Raw genomic sequence first — 23,476 nt, forward strand, 5'->3', positions numbered from 1 at the left:
AATTCTCAGGAATTTTCATCGGCCATAACCATTGACATAGCTGTCTGACCAACAACTTTCTTCTGATCGCTTGATTTTTCATCCCACAAATAAAGCGGTCACGCAATGCTTGGTCCTGAAAGTTTCCGAAATGACAGTGAATGGATAGCGTCTTTAATGCTACAATATATTTACTGATACTTTTATCAATAAATTTATCTTGTGTTCTAAAACGATAAATTTCAGCAATATCATGGGGCTCAAGACTGTAGTGCTGTTCTAACTTGCTTAGAATCTCTAAGTGATGTGTCCTTTGGATTGACAGAAACAAGCACATTTTTCAGGTTTCATACACCTCGGGGCCTGCTTCAGTCAAGAAAATAACCCGTTTTCTTTCCAACATCACCCGGTTATGGTTTTCATCATTGGGGACTTCGACGATACTATTCACGGTGAAATACATTTCTAGCCGCTCCACATACGCTCCGAAAGTCTCACGGTCATGATGGAATTCACCCAAGCACCTGATTATTCTCATAGGCACGGCCATCTGGACTCTTCAGTTCAGCCAAGTGTGCTTGTAATTTACCTTGGATTTTTAGCTGTTCTGCAAACAAAGGACCTCTCTAGTCGCTCTGTTGTTTGGCTGGAATCATCCACCAACAAAAATTTCAGCTAGGGAATCCAGGAATCCTATCCCTCATTGCCAATGTGATATATTCTCTACGACCTCACAACAGACACAGACTGCAAGATGGCTTTATTAACACAGAAACTTGTCAGGTGACCTGTCACCTAATACTTTATTATGAATATAATGCAATGGCTGCATTATCACAGTGGTCCCCTAGGTGGAGCAGTAGTCCACTAGGTGGAACTATATATTGCACTGCACAGGCTGCAAGAAGAGGGTGCAGAAGACATTACAGCATGGGGGGTTTTCAGAACCAGAACATCATTCCTGGACCTCACAGAGGAGCAATGTGCAAGGGGGCTTCTGTGGTAGAAATTAAAATTGGGTTCTTCTAATTGGCTATAACGTTGGTAAAAGATCCAGGGAAAGCCAGTTTATGCCAAATTATGATGGCTGATCAGAGAGTCATTGAGGAAATTCCTGGCATTGTCTGTAGTGAATCGCATCAGGCCTTGTCTCACTAAAGTGCATCTCAGTCTGCCTGCTGATAGATTGGAGGAGTGCATTCAAGGGGCCGTGTTAAGCCTGCCCACATTCAAAATAGCTGGAGCATCATGGTCAGAAAATTTCCATCATTCCTCCTTTCTTCCCCCCGCATCCATGTAATCTTCTGGGAGAGGCAAAAAATACCAAGAGAACCTCTGGGCCAATAAGGGAAAAAAATACTCTGGAAAATCCCTCTCGGACACCCTCAGGCGATCTAAAGCAGTCCAGGAAATTGCGTGGGTAAAGTGTTATCTTACCTTCTTTATGCTGCGATCTCTGCCCCAATCAAGAATTGTTCCTTCGTGAAGGCATGTATAGAGTCAGCACTTTTTGCAATGCATTCCAGTGGCTCACAATTCTCTGGGAAAAGAAAAAATGCCTAACAATGAGTCCACTCCTACTCTGATTCTCCCCAATGTTAAACTGGAATAATCTGTCAATAGGTACGCGTTCCAGCCCTTTCATTATTATATAAACCTCTATCACTTCTACATAAGGTTCTTTAAGCTAGGAATGATTCTTGTAGTTCTCCTCTGAATCTTTTCCAAGACCTCTCTATCACCTCCCATGTGAAGGGACCAAAACTGGGCCAGTACTCCAGATGTGGTCTAACCAGCGACCTGTATAATGAGAGAATGGTTTCCTTTGGTTTATACTGAATGGTTCTATTAATACATCCCAACACCCTGTTAGCTTTAGAGACAGCATCTCTATATTAGTCACGAACCGTCAGTGATCCTTTTGAGACACGACTTGCTCTTCCAGAAACAGTCTCACGTGTTTCTAATGGTCCCTTCTCTTTCTCAGAGATCATGAAGGGTAACTATTAGGATCCCTTCAAGCATCTTCCCAACGATGGATGGCAGACTGATGGGTTTGTAGTTCTCATTTGTTGCCTTTGTTGAAAATAGGAACAACACGACCCAGCTTCCAGTCTATGGGAACTAGCCCTGACTCTATTGAACTATTGAAGATATGGGCAAAGGGCTCACAGAACAGTTAGCAGCTCTGCCATAACCAGAGAATCAATTTGAATCTGTCCCTCAGTATCTTTCTGTGACCCTATATGATTCTTAATGGTCTTCCTACTCCTGACATAGCTGAAAAAACGTTTGCTATTATACCACAATGCACACCATCTGCGCAGAGGTCTCGTGGTTACTTTCCCAAATCCGCGACCTCCACCACCTAGAAGGACAAAAGCAGCAGATCCATGGGAACACCATCACCTCCCAAGTTCCCATCCAAGTCACACCCCGTCCTGACTTGGAAATGTCCCGCCATTCTTTCACTGTCGCTGGGTCAAAATCCTGGAACTCCCTCCCTAACAGCACTGTGGGAGTACCTTCACCACATGGACTGCAGCGGTTCAAGAAGGCAGCTCACCACCACCTTTTCAAGCGCAGTTAGGGATGGGCAATAAATGCTGGCCTTGCCAGCGACGCCCACATCCCATGAACGAATCTTTTTAAAAAAATTTATATATTTTTGTCTCCCACAATTACCACTTGCAGTAAAATATGTTAGAGCCAACTCAAACTAAAATACCGCACTCCGCATTAGGATTCACAAAATTCCACCCGTCTCGAATGATGAATGTAGGTCGGGGATGCGGACAGACTGACGCAATCCTGCATATCAGAGCATGTGACATCGAAACATAGAAACACTGGCTAGACTAACTGGGAGATTTAGAATGCCTTCATGAAATAATGGTCACAAATTCACATTCCTTGCGATCTCCCTCCCCGCCTCCCCTCCCAGTTGTCGCTCTGTACCCGCTCCCAGGATTTACCTCCAGGCCTCTGCTGGCAAGGCAAAGGACCTGACGTTTGTTGCCTTTAAATGCACGAGCTGTCTGTGGAGGTGTGATAGGAGCCAGCAATTCATGCAAATAATATTACTGAGGCCTGAGGCCCAGTCTCGTGTCTCCCTGTTGGGGTGCGCGCTGTCAGCACACCGTCGGTTGTGCGTCTGAGAATGGGCCAAAAAACAATTTCTACCCCTTTGTATTTGATCAGTAAAATTACAGATCGCTATATAATCATAGCAGTATTTTCACAATCCCAGTCACTGCCAATGCTATTCTTACCCAGCTGCAGGGAGGCTGTACAGCTCTACTCTACAAAAAGAAAGACTTGCATTTATATAGCACTTTTCACAACCGGCAGACATCCCAAAGCACTTTTACAGCCAATGAAGTACGTGTTTTTGCCGTGTAGTCACTGTTGTAATGTAGGAAACACTGCAGTCAATTTCCGCACAGCAAGCTCCCACAAACAACCATGTGATAATAACCAGATAATCTGCTTTTAGTGATGATAATTGAGGGATACATAGAGCCGTGGGATATTTTACCTGAGAGCGAGCCAACGGGGCATCGGTTTAACATCTGATTCTGCAGGGTTTCTTCTGATCAACCACAAAAACGGTGTCGCTTTTCCTGGGTTACGACAGAAAATTGAGAAACCACCCACAGAAACTCGCACCATATTATTTCCCATAATTTATGTTATTCCTCTACTCTGCAGGTGCATTACTAAGAAAAATGTTTTGCCAAAATATATTCTAATCAACTATTTTTGTCTTTCTTTTAGCTGTAATATGCCTGGTGTCCTTTTTGATGGCGCTTATTTTCACTACAGCATCTGGGAATTATTGGCTGAAAATTTTTGACTATTACGGAACTGCTTTGCCTCTTCTGATCATTGCTTTCTTCGAGCTCATTGCAGTTGTTTATGTATATGGGATTAATAAGTAAGTAGCAAACTCTAGACTAACTATTGACCATTTCCATTGAGATGATGTTGCCCCGAGCCAAGAACTTAAAAAAAATCGTTAGTGTCTAACTATTTTATTCTATTCCTCTTCAACCTCCTGCTAGGTGTTGTTTATTTTTCTAGAATAAACAGCATAATAATATTATTTCACCATGAGGTACTTTTTCCTGATGGGTTACCTCTTATTAGCCCCAGATTTCCCTTGATCCATCCCTAAGGAGGTATTAGGAAGGTCAGTGCTTCAGTGCCGGGGATGTTGGCCTTGTCGAGGATGCTAATGTTGGTGCATCTGTCCTCCCAGGGGATTTGCAGGATCTTGTGGAGACATCGTTGGTGGTATTTCTCCAGCGATAGTATGCAGGTACAGCAAGTGATCAGGAAGGCGAATGGTATCTTTGCCTTTATTGTAAAAGGGATGGAGTATGAAAGCAAGGAAGTATTGGTGAGGCCACACCTGGAATACTGCGTGCTGTTTTGGTTTCCATATTTACGAAAGAATATACTTGCTTTGGAGGCGGTTCAGAGATGGTTCACTAGGTTGATTCCAGAGATGAGGGGGTTGACTTATGAGGAAAGGTTGAGTAGATTGGGCATCTACTCATTGGAATTCAGAAGAATGAGAGGTGATCTTATCGAAAAGTATAAGATTATGAGGGGGCTTGACAAGGTGGATGCAGAGAGGATGTTTCCACTGATGGGGGGGACTAGAACTAGAGGGCATGATTTTAGAATAAGGGGGCACCCATTTAAAACAGAGATGAGAAATTTCTTCTCTCAGAGGGTTGTAAATCTGCGGAATTCGCTGCCTCAGAGATCGGTGGAAGCTGGGACATTGACTAAATTTAAGACAGAAATAGACAGTTTCTTAAACAACAAGTGGATAAGGGATTATGGGGAGCAGGCAGGGAAGTGGACCCGAGTCCATGATCAGATCAGCCATGATCTTATTGAATGGCGGAGCAGGCTCAAGGGGCCGTATGGCCTACTCCTGCTCCTATTTCTTATGTTCTTATGATTTGAGGTGTCTACTGTATATGGTCCACGTCTCTGAGCCACTGACCACACTCAACGAGCTCCGTTGGGCGGGCCACATTGTTCACATGCCTGACACAAGACTCCCAAAGCAAGCGCTCTACTCGGAACTCTTACACGGCAAGCGAGCCCCAGGTGGGCAGAGGAAACGTTTCAAGGACACCCTCAAAGCCTCCTTGATAAAATGCACCATCCCTGGGAATCCCTGGCCAAAGACTACCCTAAGTGGAGGAAGTGCATCCGCTGAGTACCTCGAGTCTTGTTGCCGAGAGCATGCGGAAAGCAAGCGCAGGCAACAGAAAGAGCGTGCGGTGAATCAGTCCCACCCACCCTTTCCTTCAACGACTCTGTTTCACCTGTGGCAGAGACTGTAATTCCCGTATTGGACTGTTCAGTCACCTAAGAACTCATTTTTGGAGTGGAAGTAAGTCTTCCTCGATTTCGAGGGACTGCCTATGATGATGATGATTAGGAATGTCTCACTGTGATTTACCCTACTTGTGTGAGTAAATATTTCAGCATTTCTCCCTGATCAAATTGCCAATATCTGACCTCGCCATGTGAAAACCATGAATGCTACTGATTGAAAATACTGGCAATGCACATCCGAAGGCGGGAGATAGGTTAACATTTCCGGTACAGCTCTGCGAACCCCGACACCGAGTGAAGCACATCCCGACAGGAGCTGACTAATGTCCGGAGCAAGGAAAGACCTTCTGTTTCCCTATGCTTTACATTATTTCTCAACATGTCGGGAACTGTGGTTGCAAACAAACATCCTAAAAACATAAGAAATAGGAGCAGGAGTAGACCATTCGGCCCCTCGAGCCTGCTCCACCATTCAATAAGATCATGGCTGATCTTCTACCTCAACTCCACCTTCCCGCACTATCCACATATCCCTTAATTCCCTCCGTTCCCCAAAATCTACCGACCTCTGCCTTGAATATACTCAACGACTGAGCACCCACAGCTCTCTGGTGTAGAGAGTTCCAAAGATTCACAACCCTTTGAGTGAAGAAATTTCTCCTCATTTCAGTCCTAAATTCTGAGACCTTGTATTCTAGATTCCCCAGCCAGGGGAAACATTTTCCCGGCATTAACCCTGTCAAGCTCCTCAAGAATTTTACATATTTCAATTAGATCACCTCTCATTCTTCTGAACTCTAGGGAATATAAGGCAATCCTCCCCATCCCAGGAACCAGTCTAGTGAGCCTTAGTTGCATTCCCTCTAAAGCAAGTATGTCTTTCCTTGGGTAAGGAGACCAGAACTGTGCACAGTATTCCAGGTATGGCTTCACCAAAGCCCTGTATAATTGTCGTAAGACTTTTTACTCTTATACTTTAACCCTTTGCAACAAAAACTAACATACCATTTGCATTCTAATTGCTTGCTGTGCCTGAATGTTAACTTTCTGGGATTCATGTACAAGGACACCCAGGTCCCTCTGAATGCAAACATTTCCCAGGCTCTCGCCATTCAAAAAATATTTTGCTTTTTTGTTTTTCCTGCCAAAGTGGATCCTACCTCTGCTAATTGGTTTTGTTGTGTCATTACATTTATAACATACTTGTGTTAAAAGACTGAACAGGACAATTAGTATTTTTACTTGTTCTAAAGACACGTCTGAAAAATCTGACAGAAAACTACGTTTCCTTTTTCTCAGATTCTGTGATGATTTGGAATCTATGACTGGTAGACGACCCAACCTTTACTGGCAGGTGACCTGGAGATTTATCAGCCCTTTACTGCTGTTTTCAGTCTTTGTGGCCTATGTTGTTATCGAAGTGCAGCATCACTTGTCGTATGAGGCATGGAATCCCAACTATGTATGTATCTTTCGTATTGAAATACTTACTGCACTGGGCAGCAGCTAGAGTATTGTTTCTTACATCTTTCCATGAAGTACTCATTTTAATTAGTTTATATTTAGTTTACTATTATATCCATAAACCATATCTTCCAAAAGAACATTAGAATTTAAACTAATGATACATTGGGTGGCATAATGGCAACTGATTTCAGAAAGCACAAAAAAGCCTATGGAATTTGTGTTGGGGTACTAATGGGACAGCCAGAGTCTTCTATTGTCTAATATACATTCGAGCAACCCTGATTCAGTGGGTCATCACTAACTGTGCCTGGGAAGAACTCGTGGATTTTTGTTTCTAAGATTGAGATCATCCCTGAAGCTATCTCTTTAGCTCCAATCTTCTGTCACTCTGCAGGATCTAACCCACTCTCTCAAAGCTCATCTCTGACACCAGACACACTTCCTGCTCCTTCAAACCACTTCCTACTAAACTCCCAACCACTTGTCTACCTTATCCAGCTCCCATACTAGCCCACATTGTTAATGATGCTCTTTGTTCAACCAGCAACCCTCTCTTTTACAACACTCTAATCAAAAAGAAAGACTTGGATTTATATAGCGCCTTACACGACCACCGGATGTCTCAAAGCGCTTTACAGCCAATGAAGTACTTTTGGATTGTAGTCATTGTTGTAATGTGGGAACATTCCACTCTTCAACATCCCACTTTTGAAAAAAAATTCCATCATCTTCAACTACCATCTCACCTTTAACCTCCCTTTCTTCCCTAAGCTCCTCAAATGTGTCATTACGATCCTGGCTCCATGTCCTGCTCTCCCAAAACTCCATTTCGAATCCTTTCTGTCTGCCTGCCTGCTGCCTTCTCACAGCACCGAGACTGCCCAAACCAAAGTCATGAATGGCATCCTCTGCGACTGACCACAATGAGCTATCCCACCACCCTCCTGATCCTCTCCACGCCATTGTACTCCATCACTTTTTCCTCTGTTGTACAGCGGAGTGGGACTGCCCTTGTGGGCTTGTACTCCTACTCATCCAAACACATGTAACACATTTCCAGCTATGGTTCCTCTTCTCATCCTCACACAGACACCTCCGGAGTACCACAGGATTATGCTTGGCCCCTTCCTGTTCTTGATCCACGTGGGCATTGAGACTCAGGTCCAGCTCATCACTTGACCCTACAACCATTTCTAAATACTGCGGAAGCTGGAAATCTGAAATAAAAACAGCAAATGCTGGAAACACTCAGCGGGTCAGGCAGCATCTGCGGAGCGAGAAAGAGAATTAACGTTTCAGGTCGATGACCTTTCGGCAGAACCTGCATTTTCTGTTTTTATTAACCACTTCTATTCTGTGAGACTGCATGTCCAACGTCAAGTCATGGATAAGTCAAAGTTTTTTGATCTCCACCATAAACTCCACTCCCTTGTACTGACTTCACCCCACTCCGTCAACCAGCTGAGCCAGTTCAAGTTGAACAAGGACATGCAACACCATGGCATCTTGTTTGACCCAAGCTTAGCTTCAAACCCCACATCATATCCATCATCAAGACCTCCATAACACAGCGCGCCTCCACCCGATCTCAACCCCATCGCCACTGAAACTTTTATCCACACTTTGATCTGGACATCATTTCTCCAGGGTCTTCCTTTCTGGCCTCCCATCATTCATAAATGTCATTATATGCCCCAAAATGAGCCGTCCTGTCCTTACCCATCATTCTCCCTATTCCCCAACACATGAAATTTAAAAACCACATCATTATTCTCATCTTGAAATCCCTCCACATCCCTGGCACAGCCTATTTCTGTAACCTCCAACCTAATATCCCCTTCTACACCCGTGGGTCTCTCCCGATCAACTGGTTGTCAGACAGGAAGCAAAGAGTAGGAGTAAATGGGGACTTTTCAGAATGGCAGGCAGTGACTAGTGGGGTACCGCAAGGTTCTGAGCTGGGGCCCCAGCTGTTTACACTGTATATTAATGATTTAGACGAGGGGATTAAATGTAGTATCTCCAAATTTGCGGATGACACTAAGTTGGGTGACAGTGTGAGCTGCGAGGAGGATGCTATGAGGCTGCAGAGCGACTTGGATAGGTTAGGTTAGTGGGCAAATGCATGGCAGATGAAGTATAATGTGGATAAATGTGAGGTTATCCACTTTGGTGGTAAAAACAGAGAGATAGACTATTATCTGAATGGTGACAGATTAGGAAAAGGGGAGGTGCAACGAGACCTGGGTGTCATGGTACATCAGTCATTGAAGGTTGGCATGCAGGTACAGCAGGCAGTTAAGAAAGCAAATGGCATGTTGGCCTTCATAGTGAGGGGATTTGAGTACAGGGGCAGGGAGGTGTTGCTACAGTTGTACAGGGCCTTGGTGAGGCCACACCTGGAGTATTGTGTACAGTTTTGGTCTCCTAACCTGAGGAAGGACATTCTTGCTATTGAGGGAGTGAAGCGAAGGTTCACCAGACTGATTCCCGGGATGGCGGGACTGACCTATCAAGAAAGACTGGATCAACTGGGCTTGTATTCACTGGAGTTCAGAAGAATGAGAGGGGACCTCATGGAAACGTTTAAAACTCTGACGGGGTTAGACAGGTTGGATGCAGGAAGAATGTTCCCAATGTTGGGGAAGTCCAGAACCAGGGGACACAGTCTAAGGATAAGGGGTAAGCCATTTAGGACCGAGATGAGGAGGAATTTCTTCACCCAGAGAGTGGTGAACCTGTGGAATTCTCTACCACAGAAAGTTGTTGAGGCCAATTCACTAAATATATTCAAAAAGGAGTTAGATGGAGTCCTTACTACTAGGGGAATCAAGGGGTATGGTGAGAAAGCAGGAATGGGGTACTGAAGTTGCATGTTCAGCCATGAACTCATTGAATGGCGGTGCAGGCTAGAAGGGCCGAATGGCCTACTCCTGCACCTATTTTCTATGTTTCTATGTAATAGGCAAGTTTAACATTTCCCATTACATTTTTCTTATCAGCCTCTTGGATCTGCATATACATACGTTCCTCTGTTCAAAGTCATCACTGTTACAATCATAGAATCTTTCAGCACACAAGGCGGTCATTCCACCCACCGTGCTGGCTCTTTGAAAGAGCTATCCAATGAATCCTTCCCGGCCCTTTCCTCGTAGACATGCAAAGTTTTGCTAAGTATATATACAACTCCCTTTTGAAAGTTATTATTGAATCAGCTTCCACCACCCTTTCAGGTGGTGCATTCCTAATCGTAACAATTCGCTGTGTAAAAAAATTCTCATCTCTCTTCTGGTTCTTTTGCCAATTATCTTAAATCTGTGTCCTCTGGCTGCCAAACCACCCACCAATGGAAACAATTTCTCCTTCTTTAATCCATGAAAATCCTTCAAATCTTACCTTAACCTTCTCTGGTCTAAAGTGAACAATCCCAGCTTCTCTACACACTAGACAAGGCCTAACGTGTGGTGCTCACAATGGGATACAATATTCCAGCAAAGGCTTAACCAGAGAAAGGTTTGCCATAGCCTCCTTACTATTGTACTTTATGCCTTTATTTATAAAGCCCAGAGTCTCACTTACTTTTTTTTTCAAAAACAGCGTTTCAATTTGTCCTGCCACCACCAACCATTTGTGTATGTGAATTTCTTATTTTCCTTATCCGTTCTAAAATCTTGGTGTACTTAGCTCTCAGTCTTGCTCTGCCTGCAGCCAGGTCTTTCATTTCTAACATATTATACTCCTCCAGCTACTTCACTCTCCACCTATTGGTGCACTTGCCTCTGTCACATTTAAAAAAATGCATTTGTTCCTGGGATGTGGGTGTCGTCGGCAGGGCCAGTATTTATTGCCCATCCCTAATTAACTTGAATTTTAAATTCCCCAGCTGCCATTTGAACTCAAATCTCCAGATCATTAGTCCAGGTACTCTGGATTACTAGTCCAGTAACATAACCACTATGCTACCATTCCTGACACCAACTTGTTTTTTTTAAACTTCCTCCCTTTAGTATCCCCCATGCTACGTGTTTTAAAGTCTTGCTCTCTTTCCTTTGCACTGGCATGCTAGTCAAAACCTTCCCTCACTGCTCCATTGATCTTCTCTGTGAGGAATTTGGTACTAACTGAGTGAAGTCCATCCCCTCTGTACATCTCCGTCTCCAGAACTGGAATCGTTGTCCTCAGAATTTGAAATCTTCCTTCGTCTACATCTCTAAAGCCACATATTGAATAATCTAACTGGCCTAGTTCTCGGTAATAGGAGTAATCTTGAAATGACTATTCTTGAGTTCCTGCTCTTTGATCTGGCACCTAAAAGTGGAAGTGGAAAGACAGACAAAGGATTTAGGATCCAGGTGCTTGCTAGCAGTAAAAGCTAGCTCACTGGTTCAAAAAGTTTAATGGGGTGCTAGGTTTCATCATGAGAGGCATCGAATAGAAACACAAGTAAATACTGCTGCACTTATGGAGTGCAGATTTGATCTCATTCAGAACATCGCTTTAGTGTTTGGGTGCCCCACTTTGGGAGGATGGTCTGGCCTTGGAGAAAGTCTAACGTAGGCTGATATCTGGGAAGAAAACACATAGCTACGATGAGACTGAATAAACTTATATTATCTTCCCTTGATCGGAGAAGGCTCAGATTGAGGTGATTAACATAATGGAGGTAACTGATGGGGTAGATAGGAATGATTCGTCCCTTCTTCAGAGGAATCCAGGAACAAGGGGACATCATGTTAGAATTTGATCCAAGCCGGTAAAAAAAAACCCTGAAAATAAATTCTTCACACAAATAGTGAGAATGTACGGAGAAGGCTATAGATGCAGACAACTGAGTGGCTTAAAATGGAGGCAGACACTTAATTGTCTATGAAGGGATTGAAGAAAGGGCAGGAAATTGGGTTTAAAAAGAATTGCCAAAGATAACAAAATGGCAGAGTAGGCTGGATAGGCCAACTAACCTACTGCTGTTTCTGGAAACAAAGCAATTAAAATATATTTTCATCCAAAATACAAGCTAAATAAATAAATAGACTTGCATTTATATAGCGCCTTTTGCGACCACCAACCATCCTAAAGCGTTTTACAGCCGATTAAGTACGTTTGAAGTGTTGCTATTATAATGTAGGAAATGTGGCAGCCAATTTGCGTGCAGTGAGCAATGTGATAATAATCAGATAATCTGTTTTTGTGATGTTGATGGAGAGATAAATATTGTCCAGGACATCGGGAATAACTCCCCTGATCTTCTTTGAAATAGTGCTATGGGATCTTTTACATCCACCTGAGAGCGCAGATAGAGCCTCGGTTTAACGACTCATCCGAAAGACGGCACCCCTGACAGTGCAGCACTCCCTCAGCACTGCACTGGAGTGTCAAGTCTCAGAAATATTTCAAGTTGAAACTCTTAACGATTTATATTAAACCAACAGGTAGAGTTCCCCAAGAAAGAAGTGAAGGAGTATACGAGCTGGGTGGTATTTGTGTGTGCATTCCTGGTCATCTTTCCCTCCATATTCATTCCATTTACGGCTCTCTATCACCTCATCAGATCGAAATTCAGCGGATGCAGACAAAGAGCAGGGAATCCCATTGACAACCATGCTTTTCAACTATAAAGAATCCCATGCACTGTAAATTTGCATTGGTCCTCCTTTGTGCTATTAAGAAAGTATTATTTTGCTAAGTAATAAACACTGTTCATTTGATAGTTATTATTTTTCAGTTAATTTACACTGAACATCTACCCGGCGGAAATGGGGCTGTTGCGATTCTAAAACCCTGTGCTGCTCTGGGCTCGCCTGATGCTATTTCACCGTCACAAGCGGCTAACGCTTCATTTCAGTCAGGTCCTGTGCTATCACGGGAACTCCATCTTCACTGGCCGAAGTGAAAGTAGCGCTCAGGGTTGGATCTGTTTATGCAGCATCAGTCCCACATTGCGAGAACGTTGTGCATTGCTTTCCCCAATAGGCTGGAGCATATGTAAGTATCCATCGCATCTGCCCAGCCAGCGGAGTCTCGCTTGCAATATTGAAGTCAATGGAATGCAAAATCAGGCGGTGTTCAAAACAGGTGGCCAGTAGGATTGCAAGTTTTCCGCCAGGTCGGTTAAGTTAAAATCACCCCCCCGACGTGTCTATTCACCGACACACATCAGTTAAGATTTTTAATTTTTATTCACTTGGCTTAAGCCCATCATTCTGAAGAGTGCAAAGGTGTGCTGGGGGTCATTTGAAGTGTCTCAGCTTTTTGTTTCACAATAATGCTTTGTACGGCAGACTAGAATTACACTGGTACAATGACGTCTCATTGGTGGATGCACCAAATGATCAACAATGATTAAAATATTCTTAGATTCATTTGAGTGTTTACCATTTTTTTTAAAAAGCAACTTTAATAAAAAAACTATCCAGGATCTAATGATTTCAGTTTTAAAGAATACATTGCACTCTCTCAGCTGCTGCCCGTATTGTGAAAAGATGGGACATTGCAAAATTTAAAAAAACACAAACTTACACTAATGAAAAATCTGAACAAAATTTTGCCAGTTTCCTGATTAATGATTTCCAAAGAATCCCTGTTCCAATTCTTGGCAACACGGACAGGATTTATTTTGTTGTATATCATCATCATAGGCAGTCCCTTGGAGTCGAGGAAGACTTGCTTCCATTCTTAACATGAGGTCTTAGGTGGCTGAACAGTCCAATACGAGAACCACAGTATCTGTCACAGGTGAGACAGATAATCATTGAGGTAAGGAGTGGGTGGGACTGGTTTGCCGCATGCTCTTTCCGCCGCCTGTGCTTGATTTCTGCATGCTCTCGGCGATGAGACTCGAGGTGCTCAGTGCCCTCCCGGATGCACTTCCTCCACTTAGGGCGGTCTTTGGCCAGGGACTCCCAGGTGTCAGTGGGGATCACCGTCCATCACAGACCCAATCCACGTCCGGGCCGGGGTCAAGCAGAGCTGCGTCATCGCCCCAACCCTCGTAGCAATCTTCCTCGCTGCCATGCGCCACCTCACAGTCGACAAGCTCCCCGCTGGAATGGAACTAAAGTACAGAACCAGTGGGAACCTGTTCAACCTTCGCCGTCTCCAGGCCAGGTCCAAGACCACCCCAACCTCTGTCATCGAGCTACAGAACGGGGATGATGCCTGCGTCTGCGCACATACAGAGGCTGAACTCCAGGACATAGAGGCTGAACGCCAGGACAGTCGACGTATTTACTGAGGCATACGAAAGCATAGGCCTTACGCTAAAAATCAGTACGACAAAGTTCCTCCACCAGTCTGTCCTCGCCGCACAGCATTGTCCCCCAGTCATCAAGATCCACAGCGCGGCCCTGGACAACGTGGACCACTTCCCTTTTGTATATAGTGTTTCAGTACAAACTCTGAAAATATTCATGCTGGATTTGTTGGATGGGGTTAGGCTCTGGGGCTCTATGTGGGAACCTTCCTGAAGCCGAGGCCTTGTCAACATGAACAGGCTCCGGGGTATAAATTCCTCGGACACAAAGGAGAGGCTCTTTTCCGGCCCAACATTGGATCTTGAGCCTCATTTAATGTTAATTGTGTGCCTATTGCACTTCCACAGGCAGCTCACCCATTTGAAGAAATCAATTTAGTCTGTGGGTGGGGTGGGAGGGATGTGTGTGCTGTAGAATGACAACAGGAGGAGGGGGCGTGGTGATCGGTTACTGTGGAGTCAGAGAAGCACTCCTGCTCCTCCTAGTTCCATAGCACTGATGAAAAAATGTTTTAAAGGGGGAGAAATTTTCATCGTTTGCACCTCGATGTCCGTGCCAGCCTCGCGGGTCGCACTGTACCATCTACAAGATGCACTGCAGCAACTCGCCAAGGCTTCTTTGGCAGCACCTCTCAAACCCGTGACCTCTGACACCTAGAAGGACAAAGGCAACAGGCGCATGGGAATCTCACCACCTGAAAGTTCCCCTCCAAGTCACACACCATCCTGACTTGGAAATATATCACCGTTCCTTCATCGTCGCTGGGTCAAAATCCTGGAACTCCCTCCCGGACAGCACTGTGGGAGTACCTTCACCACAGGGGACTGCAGCGATTCAAGAAGGCTGCTCACTACCACCTTCTCAAGGGCAATTAGGCATGGGTAATAAATGCTAGCCTTGCCAGCGAGGCCCACATCCCACGAACGAATAAAAAGAACACTTTGCCTCTCTAACTCTTTCCTCCTCCTTTAAGGCCCTCTTTACAATCTACCTCTTTGACCAAGCTGTTGGTCACTACTGCTAATATCTCCTTCATTGTCTTGGTGTCCATTTTTGCCTGGCTTCCCTTCTGTGAAAAACCTTGTGACATTTTTCTACATTCAACGATGCTATATAAAGTCGGCGTTGATTTTTTTTAAAAAAGTAATTCCGAATTAAAAACAGAAAATGCTGGAAATCTCAGCGGGTCAGGCAGCATCTGTGGAGAGAAACATTTCAGGTCGGTGACCCTCAGTCATGCCTATTTCAGAGTAAAGTAATGCATATTGCCACGATCACATTTAGTTTTTGATTTAGTGAGAAGAAAATGCATCAAATTTATTAAGTCCCGTAAAGGCTGTACTTTGGGAAGACAACCCGATTATGGTAACCAATCAGATCTTACCACAGCGCTGACAATTGAGTCCTTACAATCAAAGATGAAGAATTCTGGATTAACATGTTTTTGGAAAGTTTCAAAAGTGCAGTGTTTATACCAAAACATTTCACACAGCACTTTGCTCCATACAATGTAGACCTTGAGGCGGTAGACAAATGCAGTTAAAGTTCACATTTATTTTCGCTGCAGTTACAGATCAAGTTCGAGGTCAGTAAACATGACACCAACACCCACATAGAACAGTACAAAGGTGCCAGAGTTCCCAGGTGACACATTCTGCACTTGAAACCCAAGAGCATAGTATGAGCTCCTCTCGTACATGGAGCACAATCAAACCAGATTATCTTCAAAACAGATCAACAACAATTGTTTTGCTCCAACTTCTAGTGCCAACAGCTATTATTCCTGTTGAGTAATAAACTTCAACGCAATAACGTACTTAAAAAAAAAACTGCGACACAATTAAAAAGTTGGGGGAAAAAAGCCAGTGAGGATACAAGAATTATCTCGAATGGTGACTATTTCCCAATGGCTGGGCGGTATTCAAAAGAAACCGAGGGTGAATCGGTGGAGGAGTCGCAGGACCTCGTGAAATGACAAACATTGATTGCACTCATCAATCAGGAAGACTTGCTTCCACTCTAAAAATGAGTCCTTAGGTGGCTGAACAGTCCAATAAGAGAACCACAGTCCCTGTCACAGGTGGGTCAGTTGTTGAAGGAAAGGATTGGTGGGATTGGTTTGCTTCACTCTCCTTCCGCTGCCTGCGCTTGGTCTCTGCATGCTCTCGGCGATGAGACTCGAGGTGCTCAGTGCCCTTCCTCCACTTAGGGCGGACTTTGGCCAAGGACTCCCAGGTGTCGGTGGAGATGTTACATTTTATCAAGGAGGCTTTGAGGGTGTCCTTGAAACGTTTCCTCTGCCCACCTTGGGTTCGTTTTCCGTGAATGAGTTCCGAGTAGAGCGCTTGCTTTGGGAGTCTTGTGTCAGGCATGCGAACAATGTGGCCTTCCCAGCGGAGCTGGTTGAGTGTGGTCAGTGCTTCAATGCTGGGGATGCTGGCCTGATCGAGGACGCTAATGTTGGTGCGTCTGTCCTCCCAGGGGATTTGCAGGATCTTGCGGAGACATCGTTGGTGCTATTTCTCCAGTGATTTGAGGTACTGTACATGGTCTATGTCTCTGAGCCATACAAGAGGACAGGTATCACTACAGCCCTGTCGACCATGAGCTTGGTGGCAGATTTGAGGGCCTGATCTTCGAACAGTCTTTTCCTCAGGCGGCCGAAGGCTGCACTGGAGGCGGTGCTGAATCTTGTCGTCAATGTCTGTCCTTGTTGATAAGAGGCTCCCGAGGTATGGAAAGTGGTCCACGTTGTCCAGGGCCACGCCGTGGATCTTGATGAGTGGGGGGGGGGGTAGTAGTGCTGTGTGGTGGGGACAGGCTGCTGGAGGACCTTTGTCTTACAGATGTTTAGTGCATGGCCTATGCTTTCGTGTGCCTCAGTGAAGATGTTGACTATGATCGGAGTTCAGCCTACGAATGTGCACTGACTCAAGCGTCATCCCCGTACTGTATCTCAACAACGCTTGCGTCAGCGCACATTCGTAGGTTGGGACGGTCTTGGATCTGGCCTGGAGACAACGAAGGTTGAACAAATTCCCACTGGTTCTGTAGTTCAGTTCCACTCCAGCAGGGAGCTTGTTGAGTGTGAGGTGGAACATGTCATTGGTTGCACTATTTTACTGGGGTCTCTGCGACTCTTCCACCGAAGCCTTGGTAGCCAAGCAGGACCACCCACCGTGTGTAAATTCACGCCCACAGACTTTAAAAAAAAAACTAAAATTCCCTTACACCGGATCGATAAAGCCTTGTGTGAGTGGAGCTAGTTCAGGCTATCTCTGTACTTGGTATCAGTTGACCAGGCATTAACCAGCAGTTTACTAAGCTTCAATAGCTTGAAGAGTGATCAGGTCTCCTTTTTCCAAACTGCTGACAGGTGTTCCATAGGGCACTGCCCCAGGTTTCGGAGTAATTATGCTTCCATTGAACTGACATAAGGCGTGTTTATTACCCAATGCAGATTTATTGAAAACCATCCATTTGGACCAACTCAACATTAGATGAATAAGTGGCACCCAGCTTTAATATTTGTAAGCATATCTGTTCAAACTGGCACAGTCTAGCTGGGGAAATTACACTGTTAAGATTCTTCTTATGATAAACTTGCATTGATAGTGTAACAAATCATTAATATTCAACTGCAAACATCACCACTTATGAGGGCAGGGAGCACAATAATAGTCAACAAGCACAATGTACATGGGAAAATACTCTAGGTGGCAGGGTAAACATTTCTGGTGATCTCAGGCCCCAGATAACAGTTTATGAACTGATCTCAGGCCCCAGTTAATGTACTGATCTCAGGCTCCAGTTAATGTACTGATCTCGGGCCCTAGTTAATGTACTGATCACAGGCTCCAGTTAATGTACTGATCTCGGGCCCCAGTTAATGTACTGATCTCGGGCCCCAGTTAACTGTTTATGTACTGATCTCGGGCCCCAGTTAACTATTTATGTACTGATCTCGGGCCCCAGTTAATGTACTGATCTCGGGCCCCAGTTAACTATTTATGTACTGATCTCGGGCCCCAGTTAATGTACTGATCTCGGGCCCCAAATAACTGTTTGGGTACTGATCTCGGGCCCCAGTTAACTATTTGTGTATTGATCTCGGGCCCCAGTTAATGTACTGATTTTGGGCCCCAGTTAATGTACTGATCTCGGGCCCCCGTTAACTGTTTGTGTACTGTGAAAGGCACTGTCCAGGTGCTAATAATGTCAGCTCAGCTTCTTGGTTAGACTCCGGTTTTCCCAGTATCCATTTCTGCATTCCCTATTAATAAAAAGGAAAAATGGGGGCATAAATTACTTAAAGTACGTGAAGTATGCAGAACCGAGTGCTTTTTAATGAATCAACACCTCAACAACATACAAGAGTGTAAGAATTCTGCCCCTCGAGCCTGCTCTGCCATTCAATAAGATCATGGCTGATCTTCTACCTCAACTCCATTTACCTGCACTATCCCCTTAACATCCAAAAATCTATCGATCTCTGCCTTGAATATACTCAATGACTGACCTTTAACAGCCCGCTGGGCTAGATGATTCAAACAAACCTATTTGTGTTAATATCTAATATAAGGATACGATGGAACAGGTGCAGAAGATTCATCCAGGGGGGGGCGGGGAGAAGGTGCTGGAAGTCATGATCCATGTTGGAACCAATGATATAGGAAAGACAAGGGTCAAGGTCCTACAGTTTCAGGAGCTAGGGAGGAAGTTAAAGAGAAGGACCTCAAAGCTAATAATCTCTGGATTACTCCCAGAGCCCATGTGCTAGTGAGTATAGGAGCAGTAAGATAAGACAGGTTAATGCGTAGCTGGAGAAATGGTGCAGGAGGGAGGGCTTTAGATTCCTGGGCATTGGAACCAGTTCTGGAGTAGGAGGATCCTATACAAGATGGACGGGATGCACCAGGGTCCTTGCAGGGTAGTTAACCAATACTGGTTGGGTGGCTGTGTGAGCTGCGAGGAGGATGCTATGAGGCTGCAGTGACTTGGATAGGTTAGGTGATTGGACAAATGCATGGCAGATGAAGTATAATATGGATAAATGTGAGGTTATCCACTACGGTGGTAAAAACAGAGACACAAGACGATTATCGGAATGGTGACAGATTAGGAAAAGGGGAGGTGCAACGAGACCTGATTATCATGGTACATTATTCATTCAAGGTTGGCATACAGGTACAGCAGACGGTTAAGAAAGCAAATGGCATGTTGGCCTTCATAGCGAGGGGATTTGAGTATAGGAGCAGGGAGGTCTTAGTGCAGTTGTACAGGGCCTTGGTGAGTCCTCACCTGGAATATTGTGTTCAGTTTTGGTCTCCTAATCTGAGGAAGGACGTTCTTGCTATTGAGGGAGTGCAGCGAAGGTTCACCAGACTGATTCCCGGAATGGCGGGACTGACATATCAAGAAAGACTGGATCAACTGGGCTTGTATTCACTGGAGTTCAGAAGAATGAGAGGGGGATCTCATAGAAACGTTTAAAATTCTGATGGGTTTAGACAGGTTAGATGCAGGAAGAATGTTCCCAATGTTGGGCAAGTCCAGAACCAGGGGTCACAGTCTAAGGATAAGGGGTAAGCCATTTAGGACCGAGATGAGGAGAAACTTCTTCACCCAGAGAGAGTGGTGAACCTGTGGAATTCTCTACCACAGAAAGCTGTTGAGGCCAATTCACTAAATATTTTCAAAAAGGAGTTAGATGTAGTCCTTACTACTAGGGGGATCAAGGGGTATGGCGAGAAAGCAGGAATGGGGTACTGAAGTTGCATGTTCAGCCATGAACTCATTGAATGGCGGTGCAGGCTCGAAGGGCCGAATGGCCTACTTCTGCACCTATTTTCTATGTTTTTATGTTACTGTGGGGGAGGGTTTAAACTAATTTGACAGGGGGAGGGGCACCAGGATAAAGCATTGGAGAGGAGAAACAAAGTGCACGGAAGACCTGGAAGAGACAAACAGCATTAGAATAAAGATTAGCTCACAAATGGGAGGGATCAGATGGGGAAAATGCAAGTCAGACGAGGATGGGTTTGGGGTGCATGGACATAAATGCACGGAGCATGGTAAATACGGTTGGGCAGTCGCAGTCACCAATTGCCACATGGAATTTGTTGTGTGTGTAAACATTATAACTGTGTAAGACTTGCCACCAGAAGGCACACCTGTTGGAGGCCCAAGGGTCACCTGTACATCTCATGCAAGCGAGTATAAAAGGTTGACTGCCATGCTGCTTTGGCACTCTGGAGTTTTATTAAAGAGACTAAGGTCACATCAGTTTAGAAACATAGAAACATAGAAACATAGAAAATAGGTGCAGGAGCAGGCCATTCAGCCCTTCTAGCCTGCACCGCCATTCAATGAGTTCATGGCTGAACATGAAACTTCAGTACTCCCTTCCTGCTTTCTCGCCATAACCCTTGGTCCCCCGAGTAGTAAGGACTCCATCTAACTCCCTTTTGAATATATTTAGTGAATTGGCCTCAACTACTTTCTGTGGTAGAGAATTCCACAGGTTCACCACTCTCTGGGTGAAGAAGTTTCTCCTCATCTTGGTCCTAAATGGCTTACCCCTTATCCTCAGACTGTGACCCCTGGTTCTGGACTTCCCCAACATTGGGAACATTCTTCCTGCATCTAACCTGTCTAACCCCGTCAGAGTTTTAAACGTTTCCATGAGGTCCCCTCTCATTCTTCTGAACTCCAGTGAATACAAGCCCAGTTGATCCAGTCTTTCTTGATAGGTCAGTCCCACCATCCCGGGAATCAGTCTGGTGAATCTTCGCTGCACTCCCTCAATAGCAAGAATGTCCTTCCTCAAGTTAGGAGACCAAAACTGTTCACAATACTCCAGGTGTGGCCTCACCAAGGCCCTGTACAACTGTAGCAACACCTCCCTGCCCCTGTACTCAAATCCCCTCGCTATGAAGGCCAACATGCCATTTGCTTTCTTAACCACCTGCTGTACCTGCATGCCAACCTTCAATGACTGATGTACCATGACACCCAGGTCAAGCTTGCAGTACTCAGTCTTATGGAGTTATTCTAAACATAACAATTGGCGAACGAGTAACAGATCACAAACTTTCACGCGGTTATGGCTGCTGTTGGTATTCTTGAGGGTGATGATTGGGAAGCCTTCGTTGAACGTCTCGACCAGTACTTCGTGGCCAATGAGCTGGATGCGGACGATAAAGCGATCAAGCGCAGGGCAATTCTCCTCACCGTTTGTGGGTCTACAACATATGGCCTCATCAAACATCTGCTAGCACCGACGAAACCAATGGAAAAGACATACGCAGAGCTGTGTACGCTAGTTTGGGAACACCTCAAGCCGAAGGAGAGAATCTTAATGGCCAGATATCACTTCTATACGCAGCACTGCTCCGAGGGCCAGGACATGGCGAGTTATGTCGCCGACCTACAATGCCTTGCAATTTTGCTGGATATTTGGGGGAAATGCTGCGGGACTTTTTCGTGCTTGGAATCGGCCACAAGGCCATTCTTCGCAATCCCCAGACCGGAACAAGGCCATCATGATAGCCCAGGCTTTCATGTCCATGAACGATAATACTAAACTAATATCTTCTCAGCATCAAAGCTCACCGGCAAGTACTGTGCATAAAATAACACCGTTAGCAGGCAGAACTGTACATGGCAGGGCCTACACGTCTGCAGCTGCAAGACCTAGGGTGGCTCAGAGTCTGCTGTGGGGCATGAATGCGAATCCATTAACACCATGTTGGTGCTGCAGGTGTAATCATAGAGCCCATCAATGTCGATTCAAGCACGTGGTGTGCAAAGACTGCGAAACAATGGGGCACCTCTAGCAAATGTGCTGCGACTCACCACATGGCAGAGTCGTCAGAAGATAGTCGATCCAAAGCAGATCATGCAGAATGAGTAAGAGAGGCAACTCAACCCGAGGAAGAAGTGTGTAGGGTACACACCTTCACCACCAAGAGCCCTCCTATAAGTCAAATTAAATGTGGGGCAATAAGGCACAAAGGCCCAAACTGAGCCCGATTTATACAAAGCTACGCACTTACACCAAAGAGCTCATACCAGTCATTGGCTGTGCGGCAGTGAAGGTATCATACGATGGAGCTGTGCATTGTACCAGGCGATGGCCCAACGCTGTTCGGCAGAAGCTGGCTAGGAAAGATTCGATGGAACTGGGATGACATCAAAGCGCTATCTTCAGTGGATGAGGCCTCATGCGCTCAAGTGCTGAGCAAATTTCCATCGCTATTTGAGCCAGGCATCGGCAACTTCACAGGTGCCACGGTGCAGATCCATCTAGTCCCTGATGCACGGCCTGTTCATCACAAGGCTCGAGCGGTTCCATATATGATGTGGGAGAAAGTCGAGATCGAACTGGACAGACTTCAACGAGAGGGAATCATATCGCCAGTCGAGTTCAATGAGTGGGCCAGTCCGATTGTTCCGGTGTTGAAAAGTGGTAGCTCGGTCAGAATCTGCGGAGACAACAAGGTAATGATCAACCAAGTTTCGTTACAGGACCAGTACCCGCTAGCCAAGGCGGATGACTTGTTAGCAACGTTAGCATGGGGGAAGTCGTTCACCAAATTGGATCTATCCTCCGCTTACATGACACAGGAGCTGGCTGAATCTTCGAAAAGATTGATGTGCATCAACATGCACAAGGGACTGTTTATATACCACAGATGCCCTTTTGGGGTTCGCTCGGCTGCTGCCATTTTCTAGAGGAACATGGAGAGTCTGCTGAAATTGGTTCCGCATACCGCTGTGTTTCATGACGACATCCTGATCATCAGTCGTGACACCATCGAACACCTGCACAATCTGGAAGACTAGACAGAGTGGGACTCAGGCTGAAACGCTCCAAGTGTGTTTTCCTGGCACCAGAGGTCGAAGTTTTGGGGAGAAAGATTGCGGCAGACGGCATCCGACCCATGGACTCAAAGAAGAAGAGCATCACGAGCGCACTCAGACCACAGAATGTGACGGAGCTGTGTTCGTTCCTGGGACTCAGCTATTTTGGTAACTTTCTACCCGGGTTGAGCACTTTGCTGGAACCATTGCACATGTTGCTACATAAGAGTGACAACTGGGTTTGGGGTAAATCTCAAGAGACAGCCTTTGAGAAGGCCAGAAACCTGCTATGTTCTATTAAAAGTTACTTGTATTGTATGACCCGTGTAAACAATTAGCGCTAGCTTGTGATGCATCTTCGTACGGGGTCGGGCGTGTGTTACAGCAAACCAATCAGGTAAACTGCAACCAGTTGCATATGCATCTAGAAGTCTATCTAAGGCTGAAAGAGCCAACAGTATGAGAAAGAGGCGTTAGCATGCATATACAGGGTTAAGAAAATGCACCAACACCTATTTGGACTCCGGTTCAAGCTTGAAACAGACACCAAACTG

General features: G+C 45.2%; 2 protein-coding genes across 3 annotated transcripts in view; one reads left to right on the forward strand and one right to left on the reverse strand.

Moving 5' to 3' along the window:
* LOC139264054 (sodium-dependent neutral amino acid transporter B(0)AT3-like) overlaps positions 1–12,422 on the forward strand; it is a 67,880-nt gene extending 55,458 nt beyond the window's left edge. Inside the window, exons 10-12 of the mRNA XM_070880154.1 lie at positions 3,757–3,916; positions 6,640–6,802; positions 12,237–12,422. Coding sequence (XP_070736255.1) covers positions 3,757–3,916; positions 6,640–6,802; positions 12,237–12,422 — 509 coding nt within the window. The remainder of the gene's footprint in view (positions 1–3,756; positions 3,917–6,639; positions 6,803–12,236) is intronic.
* A 4,990-nt stretch (positions 12,423–17,412) lies between these two features.
* The window catches only part of tert (telomerase reverse transcriptase), a 100,211-nt gene continuing 94,147 nt past the window's right edge, over positions 17,413–23,476 (reverse strand). Inside the window, exon 17 of one of the 2 annotated variants that reach the window (XM_070880407.1) lies at positions 17,413–18,330. The gene's annotated coding sequence lies outside the window, so the exon portion shown is untranslated. Of the gene's footprint in view, positions 18,331–22,211; positions 22,544–23,476 lie in introns of those variants that run through there. The other variant, XM_070880408.1, reaches the window with a different exon arrangement.

The sequence above is a fragment of the Pristiophorus japonicus genome, chromosome 5, assembly GCF_044704955.1.
Source record: "Pristiophorus japonicus isolate sPriJap1 chromosome 5, sPriJap1.hap1, whole genome shotgun sequence".
NCBI lineage: Eukaryota > Metazoa > Chordata > Chondrichthyes > Pristiophoridae > Pristiophorus > Pristiophorus japonicus.